Raw genomic sequence first — 11028 nt, 5'->3', positions numbered from 1 at the left:
GAGGCCCCGATCGGACAGCAGACGTCTATAGGCCACGGGAGGCTCACCCAGTCTACAAACTCTACATTCTTCCCTGGTCTGCCAATATTGAGAGTGGCAGATGTATTTATTATTGACGTTTGACCTGTACTTACAAAATGCAAAGTGAATTTTTTTTCTTCTTATGGCAACGCTTTGGTTAAAGTTTGTTTTGTCAGAGATTAAATATCATCTTTAATTCTTCTAAAATCAACATTCTTTTTGCAATATTTTCTTGCAAAACCACTCATGAAATGTGCCAATGAAGATTATGTTTTCATGATGCTATCACTTACGGAAGGTTTATCATGTGCTGCATTGAACATTTTGTACACCTTCACTCATTAATCATTGTGACAGCCCTGAAAAGTGGGTATTGTTATTACCATTTCGTAGCTGAGGAAGCTGAGGCTCAACAAGGTCAAATGCTTGCCCAGGATCACAGATCTGTAAGTAGAACCAGAATGTGATCATGGGCCTGTGGGCTTCAAAATCCAAACCACCTAACCGCTATGCTCTGGTTCTCAATACAGCAATATAATTTATGTGGTCTCAGCATAACACTATAATGTAGAAACCAAAATTTTTAAATGAGTAAAGTCATAAAAATTGCACCAGCCCTGACATGTGTCTTCTGGTGCATAATGGTATTAGGACACTGATAATAGTGTTGTTCAGTTGTTGTTGACTGAACGTGTTGTTCAGTCATGTTGTTCAGTCTCTCTAAGACAGACAGACACACACAAATGCACGTGTGCCCGCTCACCCAGAGCCTACCTTCCCCCTCATCTTCTGTGCTGCGTTGTCTCCTCCCTTCTTGTCTTGCCAAGTGCTCATCTCTGAGAACTTTCTACAGAGCCAGAGACAGGGTGGCCGTGCCGAGGACAAAATTTGCCAAGCAGTTTCTTGCTCCCACTGGAAGGAGCTGAATGCTTTCTGTAGCCATCACCTGAGCTGGAACCACCTTCCTCCCGCTCCCTGTTCACCTCTGCTCCAATGTTTCAGGTTTGGGAATAAGACAAAAGGTGGGCCACCTGGACTTCTACCCAAATGGAGGAAAGGAAATGCCTGGATGTCAGAAAAATATCCTGTCAACCATCATAGACATAAATGGAATATGGCAAGGTACGTGAATGAGAGAAGCGAGCCCAGCTGCTCCGCTTGGAGAGAAGGCAGGGTGTGTAGTGTTGACACCACACATTTCACCACACTGACATTTTCACCACAGTGGCCTGAGATAGTGATTCTGGTTAGCCCCATTTTACAGACAAGGAAACTGGCTCAGAAAAGTGATAAAACTTGCCCAAGGCCATTTTCCGGCTGCGAAGCCCAACCACATGCCCAGCCTGCGCCATCCCCCGCTCTGCACCAAGATGCTGAGACATGGGCTGCCCTTGTCCATAGGCTAGGACCCAGTTCTGGCTTTGGCTCCCATGCTCTCTCCAGGGTCGGCCCCTTGGAGAACTGCAGGGTGGAAGCAAAGATGTGAAAGGGTTTTGACTTTCTTGCCATTTGCTGTTGTCAGATGCTAGGAATGGAAAGGAAGTGAGCTGGCAAGAAGACAATGGGGAGAAGGAGGAGGGCGTGCCCTGGGGATTTGGAGGCCCGTGTGAGGAGGCAGAGGCCGGGGGTCTGGGAGAGGGGGGCTAACCTTGTGTGTGTGTCTGCTCATCTAAGAAATCAGGCTCAGTGCCCCTAACGTTACGTGACCTGAAGCACCATTGCCATCAGCCAGCCGTCCCTTTTTCTGGCTTTGGGCTATGCCTGTCACCCCTTCAGTGAGAACAGGTTTCCCTCTCCTCCCTGAAAGTGGAAACTTTGAGTCTGAGATCATCTCATTTCAGTCTTTATTTTTCCGAGCTGGGAGTTCCCCAAGGCCAAAGGCTGTGTCCCGGGCCTCTGGGCCTCTCCTTGGTACCCTGTGCTGGCCCAGAGCAAGCTCTAGCTCACTCATTACCTTGAGTTGAGCGGCCTCCTGTGGCATCTTAATATTGCTTGAACTTCATGTGAAAGAGCACAGTCGATAAGACAACAGCCAGCATCCATCACCAGTCGGTGGAGCCTTTGACCTCCCCTCTACTCAGCACCTGGCAACCCACTCCAGTGTTCTTGCCTGGAGAATCTCAGGGACGGGGGAGCCTAGTGGGCTGCTGTCTATGGGGTCGCACAGAGCCGGACACGACTGAAGCGACTTAGCAGCAGCAGCAGCAGCAGCTACTCAGCACCAGGCACCTCCTGGTGTGTGTGTGGCGGCGGGGCGGGGTGGTGGTGGGGAGTGGAGCAGGGGTGTTCTTCTGCTGATCTGCTCGCAGAATGAACACCAGAGTCACAATGAGGGCTGCCCTCTCCCAGAAGTGACAGGCTGGGCACACATAATAGGAAGGAGTCCACGTTTAATTAGAGAGACGACAGGGAGAGAGAGAACAGCCTAGATGCTGGAGCAGGTTTCTATTGTGTGCACACCAGGTCACCCTGGCGCAGGCACTGAGGAACAATTACATCCACTTGCTCCTCTGTTATGCAATCCCTGGGTAGCAATTTTGGATGAAAGAAACAATTAAGTTCAAAACAGGTTCTGTGGTCTGGTAATGAGTGCTGGTGTGGGACACGCAGGACTGGGGGCACTGTGAGGTGATAATTCTCCCCCAGCACAAAGTGCAACCTTCCTTTCCCCCGTGTTGAGGGATAAAGCCCAGCAGACCTCCCAGAAGTGGCCACCAGGTAGGCCAGGGTCACTGTGGATCACTCCATGGGAAGTTTGGTACCAGGTATTAATAGCTGGAGAGATAAAAAAAAAGCAATTCCCCCAACAAGAGGACTTTGGTTTAAAGAGAAAGATGATCGATAAAATGCAGTGAGAGTGGTCAGAGGCCACGGTGACCTTGCCTTCTATGGCTTTTACCTTGTGCCTGGAGGAGTAAGAAGGAGGAATTTCTCAGCCTGAGACGGTAGACAGAAAAGCTGGCTTCATGTGAAAGGTGAAATATATATATGTATATGTATACTCAGTCATGTCTGACTCTCTGTTACTCCATGAACTGTAACCCGCCAGGCTTCTCTGTTCATGAAATTGTCCAAGCAAGAATACTGGAGTGGATTGCCATTTCCTTCTCCAGGGGATCTTTCTGATCCAGGGATCAAACCCGTGTTTCTTGGGTCTCCTCTTTGGCAGGTGAATTCTTTACCAGTGAGCCACCTGGGAAGCCTCCTGGGAACCCCCAAACACACACACCAGGAGGTGCCCGGTGCTGAGTAGCTGCTGCTGCTGCTAAGTCGCTTCAGTCGTGTCCGACTCTGTGCGACCCCATAGACAGCAGCCCACTAGGCTCCCCCGTCCCTGGGATTCTCCAGGCCAAGAACACTGGAGTGGGTTGCCAGGTGCTGAGTAGAGGGGAGGTCAAAGGCTCCACCGACTGGCAATGGATGCTGGCTGTTGTCTTATCGACTCTGCTCTTTCACATGAAGTTCAAGCAATATTAAGATGCCACAGGAGGCCGCTCAACTCAAGGTAATGAGTGGACTAGAGCTTGCTCTGGGCCACTGGGAAGCCACCTGGGAAGCTAACCACACCTCCAAAGCCCCCAAGCTTTCGTCAGTCATTTACAATACATGCCTGGCCCTGGAGGATTAGATAAAGGTGCTTGTTAGAACTGCTCACTCCCTAACACTTGCCTAGCCCTGAGGAGGACCTCCCCAGAAAATGGACAGTACCAGGGTGCAGAAAGCAACTCCAGCCAACCACCACTACAAACAAGCCCCCAAATTTTCTACTTGCCAAGTATGTCAAGGTCAATGATAGAAGTTTTGAACTGTGGCTAAGGTGTTCAGGAGCGGTGATACCCACCTGTGAAATGCAGAGGTGATTCCTCTCTCAGTCAGAATGGTTCAGGCTTCAAAAGTTTAATGCCTCTTGTGAGCCTCTGTGGCCTTTGTCTTCCCAGGAATCCAAGACTTTGTGGCATGCAGTCACTTAAGAAGCTACAAGTACTACTCAAGCAGTATTCTCAACCCTGATGGCTTCCTAGGCTACCCATGTGCCTCCTACAAAGAGTTTCAGGAGGTAGGGCACACCCGGGGCCCAGGGAAGATGGTGGTGGTGGTGATTTTGTCCCTGTGACTTGGAACAGAGCAGAGATGTAACTCCATGGCTGAGGAGAGCCTTCCTCCCAGGAGTAGGATGGGCAGGAGAGGAATAGCACAGACCTGAACTGTTCTGGGCCTTCCCTAGATCCCCAGCTTTCCATTCTGGAAAATTCCCAGTGGATGCATGGATGGGTAGATGGATGCAAGCGTGCATGGATCAGTGTGGGGTCCTGGGGAGCAGACACAGAATGGATACCCGAATGGAAAGGTGGATAGGTAGATGAGAAGATGGATGAGGGATGGATGGATGGATGGAATAGAAGATGAACTGTTGATAGAGTGAGTGATGAGTCCAAGGCCTTCAGCCCACAGACAAACTGTTTTCTTTCACCAGGGTGGCTGTTTTCCTTGTCCAGCGGGAGGATGTCCCAAAATGGGGCACTATGCTGACCAATTCCAGGGGAAAACCAGTGCTGTGGGACAAACCTTTTTCCTGAACACAGGGAGCAGTGGTAACTTTACAAGTAAGTTTCCACTTTACGAATTTAAAAATTCTTGCAAATAATTTTAAAGGTGTTTCAGTCTTCATAGGACCCTCGGTAGCAATTTAACAGAAACTCAGCTCCAACCATTTTAAGCTATAATGGAAGGACAGAAGAATGGCATTTGTCTTAGGTCTCAAGTTTACCCTTTAGCCAAAAATCCCGATCAATGGAATAAAGTATAGTGATTGGCCCACGCTGGGTTACAAGTTCACTCACCCCTGTGGCCAGAAGGACAGATCCATTAACAGAAGAAGAGCATTCAGTTCAGTTCAGTTGCTCAGTCGTGTCTGACTTTGTGTGACCCCATGGACTGCAGCATGCTAGGCTTCCCTGTCCTTCTCTATCTCCCAGAGTTTGCTCAAACCCATGTCCATCAAGTTAGTGATGCCATCCAACCATCTCATCCTCTGTCGTCCCCTTCTCCTCCTGCCCTCCGTCTTTCCCAGCATCAGGGTCTTTTCCAATGAGTCAGCTGTTTGCATCAAGAGGCCAAAGTATTGGAGCTTCAGCTTCAGTATCAGTGCTTCCAATGAATATGCAGGACTGATTTCCTTTAGGTGAGGTGGGGCAAAGTCACTGTAAGTCAAGAAGTCTCCCCACTAATTATATGTCATATCAGTCCCCCTACATACACATAATCATGTTGTATTTTTGTTGTTTTGCCCAGCTTCTCATTTAAAAAACACCAGATAGTGAAATGATCAAGATTCATGTGTTATAAGTAATGGTAGCCGAATGAAGAACAATTGTTGTTCAAAGGAGTTTCAAATTTTAAAAAGTTATGTAGCACTTTATAAAACACTTCATGCAATCTTCACAGTATTTGTCATGAAAGATCACAGTTTGGCAGTCTCTATAAAGTCTTACATGCATAGGACTTTAACCCAGCCATTCTTCTTCCCAGAATTTACTTAGGAAAAACACTTGCATGTGTGAATGAGAATATGTGCTCAAGAATGGACCCGGTAGTGTTGTTTTTAATACCAGAAAATTGGCGGTTGGGGGAGGCCAGGGAGAGCAACCTGAATCTCAGGACACCAAGCCTCACTGAAGAAAATCATCATGCATAGTCATTCTTCCCCCTCACCCACAGAGGACTCAGCTTGGAACAAGACTGCCTCCATAGGGTCATTTCTTTCAACAAGATGAGTTAATTTAATGATTGCATTTCTTTGGACAGGTTGGAGATACAGGGTATCCGTCACACTGGCTGGAACAAAGAAAGTGAGGGGGTCCATCAGAATTGCTTTGTATGGAAGTAATGGAAACTCAAAACAATATCAAATTTTCAAGTAAGTTTGATAGTAAAGTGAAATGACCAGACTTTCCATGGTAGATGATTCATATGAGATTAGGTATAAACTGCTTTATAAACCTAGCCACCTATGACACAGAACCATTGAATCCTGAAATGTCAAAGCTGGATGGAAGCCTTAGATCTGGTTCAATCACCCCATTTACACACGAGAGGAGAGAGGGAGAAGTCACTATTTAACATGAGACAAATGTGGACTTCTGAATTGTCAGTTGTTGCTTCCTGACTTAGGTTTTATGAATATCAAATTCTCCTCAGGCCAGGTGTATTTGTGTGGCAACTCCCTCCTCACCAACACACACACTTCATCCCCTACCCACACACACACAGGAAGCCTGAGGCCACCTTCTCATCGCTGTAGCCTCAGTGCCTACTTCTGCTGGGTATGTGAGGTGCTTGGTGAATGTATGTTGGACAAATGCATAATAATGCTGTAAAAGGGCTTCCCTGGTGGCTCATATAAAGAATATGCCTGTAATGCAGGAGACCTGGGTCAGGAAGACTCCCCTGGAGAAGGGAAAGGCAACTCACTCCATTGATTCTTGCCTGGAGAATTCCATGGATAGAGGAACCTGGTGGACTACAATCCACGGGGTCACAGAGTCAGATACGACTGAGCAACTAACGCTTTCACACTTTCAATGCTGTACAAATAGATTGTTTTTTGCACTAAGTTCTACATAATAATTTTCGTGTTAAAGTTCTTTGACCACTTCCTGTGCTACACATGAGGTGATAACAAATGACCTCAGCTGACCCACAGGCATCTTTGAACATAAGATACTGCATTAATTAGTCCCACAGTAAACCAACAGGGTTAATATGCAACCCCAAATACTTAACTTCCCTCTAGGGACAGACTGTATGTGTGTGCTTGGTCGTTCAGTATGTCTGACTCTGCGACTCCATGGACTGTAGCCCACCAGGCTCCTCTCTCCATGGAATTTTCCAGGCAAGAATACTGGAATGGGTTGCCATCTCCTACTCCAGGGAATCGTCCTGACCCAGGGATCGAACCCACATCTCTTGAGTCTCCTGCACTGGCAGGCAGATTTTTTACCACTGTGTCACCTGGGAATCCCAGGGAAAAACAAAACAGTGAAAATCTAGAGTCTAATATTTTTAAAAGTTGTATTGTTTACAAACACCTTTGTGATTTACCAGTCCCTGGATGTGTATGAAGTTATACAATTTATTTGGAGAAAATCAGCAACAGTGGCTGTTGTTTGGAGAAACAATAGATTGCTATCAATCTATGTATTTATATATACACCTGATAAAATATTTTATGTCTATGTTTTCAGAGGATCCCTCCAACCAAATGCAAGTCATACGCATGACATTGATGTGGACCTCAATGTTGGAAAAGTCCAGAAGGTCAAGTTCCTTTGGAACAACAATGTGATAAATCTCTTCTGGCCCAAACTAGGGGCTTCCAGAGTTACAGTGCAAGGTGGTGAAGATAGGACTGAGTGCGTATCTTTTATTCCATCTAAGTTTTATTTTCTATATTTAGCTATCAATCTGTTCACCAGTCCATCCATTCATCCATCCAATCACCAACCTACACATCTATGCATTTATCCGCTGACACATTCATCCAGCCCTTTCTGTTCATCCACTTATCTGTCCACTCCTCTATCCAGCCATCTATACAGACACCTGTCGTCTCATGCTTCTGGCCATCCAGCCAACTATCCATTCATCTACCCAACTATTCATCTCAACTCTCCACCTATCCATCAATTTACTTTTGAAAAATAATTAATTTCCTTTAGCCAAACTCACGTTGGCAGGAGCAAGGCATCAGTATTTAGGCATATGTTCAAGAAGCGCTGATTCATGTTGATGTTTGGTAGAAACCAACACAATCCTATAAAGCAATTATCCTTCAATTAAGAATAAATACATTTTTTAGAAAAGAAAAGAAAAATAAAATCATGTAGACCCATGAAAAAAAGAAACAGGCAAATATGAAACTTTTATCTTAAACAATAAGGAAGACACCTGGGCAGTACTTGGCGGAAACCTCTGAGTTAATTTCAGCTGGGGAGCAGTTAGGAATGTAAATTGCTTTGTTTGGAGACTATAGCGTGTATTGGATCTAGCTCATAGTGGCAAACTCTTCTCATTCAGAGGGAACAGAACCTTACCTGGTAGGAGCTGGGAGAGTACCTAACTATATCTAAAAATATGAAAAGAAAGTCCACCTTAAAAGAGGACCATCATTGCCAGGCTCAAAATCCTTTGGGGTTTTTTCTGTTGTTTGCTTTGCTTTTGCTATTTTATTTTTTTATTAGAGTGTAATTGCTTTACAATATTGTGTTAGTTTCTGCTACAACAAAGTGAATCTGCTATATGCATACCTGTACCCCTCTCCCTCCTGAGTTTCTACCCTACACTCCCGTCCCACCTCTCTGTGAGTGTGTGCTGAGTCACTTCACCGACTCTGTGCAACCCTATGGAGTGTAGCCCGCCAGGCTACTCTGTCCATGGGATTCTCCCGGCAGGAATTACTGGAGTGGGTTGCCATCCCCTCCTCCAGAGGCGCTTCCCAACTTAGGGATCAAACTGTGGGAAGTTTCCCAGGTGTTCTGCATTGGCAGGCAAGTTCTTTACTGCTAGTGTCACCTGGGAAGCCCCATGCCATCCCTCTAGGTCATCACAAATATCATCCATTAATGCACATATATGGAATCTAGAAAAATGGTACCGATGAACCTATTTGCAGGGCAGGAATACAGACACAGATGTAGAGAACAGACATGTGGGGGCAGTGAGGAGAAAGGGAGGGTGGGATGAATTGGGAGGGGAGCATTGACATTTATACACTACCATGTGTGAAGTAGATAATCAGTGGGAAGCTGCTGTATAGCACAGAGAGCTCGGTGATAACCCCCTGGGTTTTGAAAATCCTTGATCTGACCACTGATTCACTCTCAGCTCTTTAAAAGTCCAAGGAGGGGAGGAGATTCTTTGAGGGGGTTTGCTTTCTGAGCATCACTTGGACTCTGCCTCGGGTAGCAGAGCTTTTCAGTCAAAGGGGTCTGAATTCCAGCGGATTAGCCAAAAACTGTTTACTTACCTGAAGTCACTTTTCAACAAGCAAAAGAGCCTAATGCCAGAAATGTCTTCCTCCACAGGTATAATTTTTGCAGCAACGACACGATGCGAGAAAATACATTACAAACCCTCTACCCTTGTTAAAAATGTGGTGCCCCTTTAATCTTTCTGATAATAAAATTTCAGTGGCCTTGTTCTGATGTTGTTAGTTTGACATTCTGCACATTCTGGGTCACATTTTAGAAAAGATTTGGGGGACTGGAGCCAACTTGGCCACAGATAATGCCTGAAACATTCTACTGGCCCACCCCCTCCACCATCTCTCTCTTCCAGGGTATTTGTGTGTCCTGTCCTAATGGGTTTTATATCCTTAGACAGTGGAATCTGTCCTGCTTGAACAGATTGCTTCCACATGTTGCCCACTCAGCTTGCAGTATCCTGGGGTACCCCATGTAAGACCCCATGTAAGAGCAGCCTGTGGCATGAGTGACTCTGGGGGTAATCTAGGGGGAATCTGCCTCCACCATGGAAGGAGAAGAGCTTTAAAAGAATTTACTACACGAACGTGGCACAAAATGTAAACAATGCAGAAGTGAGCTTTTACCCAAGGTCCTGTCCTTCCAGCTATGCCCTAGGGCCTCTCACTTCCTCTTCCCAGAGACAACTTGAGTTCTCCCTGAAATAGTTTCTGTATAGAATATTTGCACACCTATCTCACATATCCCAGCCCTGCTGCTGCTGCTGCTGCTGCTAAGTCGCTTCAGTCGTGTCCGACTCTGTGCGACCCCATAGACGGGAGCCCACCAGGCCCCACCGTCCCTGGGATTCTCCAGGCAAGAATACTGGAGTGGGTTGCCATTTCCTCCTCCAATGCATGAAAGTGAAAAGTGAAAGTGAAGTCACCCAGTCATGTCCGACTCTTAGCGACCCCATGGACTGCAGCCTACCAGGCTCCTCCATCCATGGGATTTTTCAGGCAAGAGTACTGGAGTGGGTTGCCATTGCCTTCTCCGATCCCAGCCCTATATCTCCCTTTTTTAAAAAAGAATTTATAAGCTATGACAAATGTAGACAGCAACAAAGATTCCCTTAGTCAAAGCTATGGTATTTCCAGTAGTCATGTATGGTTGTGAGAGTTGGACCATAAAGAAGGCTGAGCACTGAAGAATTGATGCTTTTGAATTGTGGTGCTGGAGAGGATTCTTGAGAGTCCCTTGGACAGCACAGAGATCAAACCAGTCAATCCTAAAGGAAATCAGTCCTGAATATTCATTAGAAGGACTGATGCTGAAGCTGAAACTCCAATACTTTAGCCACCTGATGTGAAAACCCAACTCATTGGAAAAGCCCCTGACACTGGGAAAGATTGAGGGCAGGAGAAAAGGGGGTAATAGAGGACGATGGCTGGATGGCATCATCAATTCAATGGACAGGAGTTTGAGTAAACTCCGGGAGATAGTGAAGGACAGGGAACCCTGGTATGCTGCAGTTCAAGGGATCACTAAGAGCCAGACATGACAGAGCAGCTGAACAACAATAAGTGTCCTACTAATTTTTTCAGAAAAATTAAATTCTCTGGATAAGTATAAGTTCTATACATACAAGGTACTTGTTCTTCTAGTTTTGATTTACTTCTTAGAAGTTTTCCTCTTTCTGGCCATCCAACATTTTGTAAACCTCTTGGCATTTTTTTTTTCTGGGATCCCCAAGCATTATTCAAAAACAGGGCTGCAACCTTTTTTTACTTTAACCTCTGGTTGTCAAGAGATGGGAACTTGTTTATAGTAGTTCTGTTGGTTCCAGGATCATAGAAACAATTCTGAATGAAGGTCTTGCCTGCTTCTTGCCTTGAATCTCTCAAATCTTGGTCTTTTAGCCTTATAGCCAGGTAGCTTTTATTCTGGACAACAGTCTGTAGTTTTTGTACTTTAACTTTCTTAGTCACTTCCCTTTTCAAACAAATGCAAACATACAATACACACTGTTCTCACCTTGCTTTTCTCA

The 11028-nt window shown here is 45.8% G+C and overlaps 1 protein-coding gene across 1 annotated transcript in view; it reads left to right on the top strand.

Annotated features, from left to right (window-relative positions):
* The window catches only part of PNLIPRP2 (pancreatic lipase-related protein 2), a 19742-nt gene extending 10522 nt beyond the window's left edge, over nt 1–9220 (top strand). The window contains exons 7-12 of the mRNA XM_010859285.1: nt 1024–1143; nt 3960–4078; nt 4496–4625; nt 5827–5938; nt 7266–7433; nt 9105–9220. Coding sequence (XP_010857587.1) covers nt 1024–1143; nt 3960–4078; nt 4496–4625; nt 5827–5938; nt 7266–7433; nt 9105–9168 — 713 coding nt within the window. The 3' untranslated portion in view covers nt 9169–9220. The remainder of the gene's footprint in view (nt 1–1023; nt 1144–3959; nt 4079–4495; nt 4626–5826; nt 5939–7265; nt 7434–9104) is intronic.
* The last annotated feature ends 1808 nt before the right edge of the window (nt 9221–11028 follow it).

Source organism: Bison bison, unplaced genomic scaffold (assembly GCF_000754665.1).
Source record: "Bison bison bison isolate TAMUID 2011002044 unplaced genomic scaffold, Bison_UMD1.0 scf7180017864456, whole genome shotgun sequence".
NCBI lineage: Eukaryota > Metazoa > Chordata > Mammalia > Artiodactyla > Bovidae > Bison > Bison bison.
Note: the sequence above shows the minus strand (reverse complement) of the source record. Positions and strands in the feature narration are given on the sequence as shown.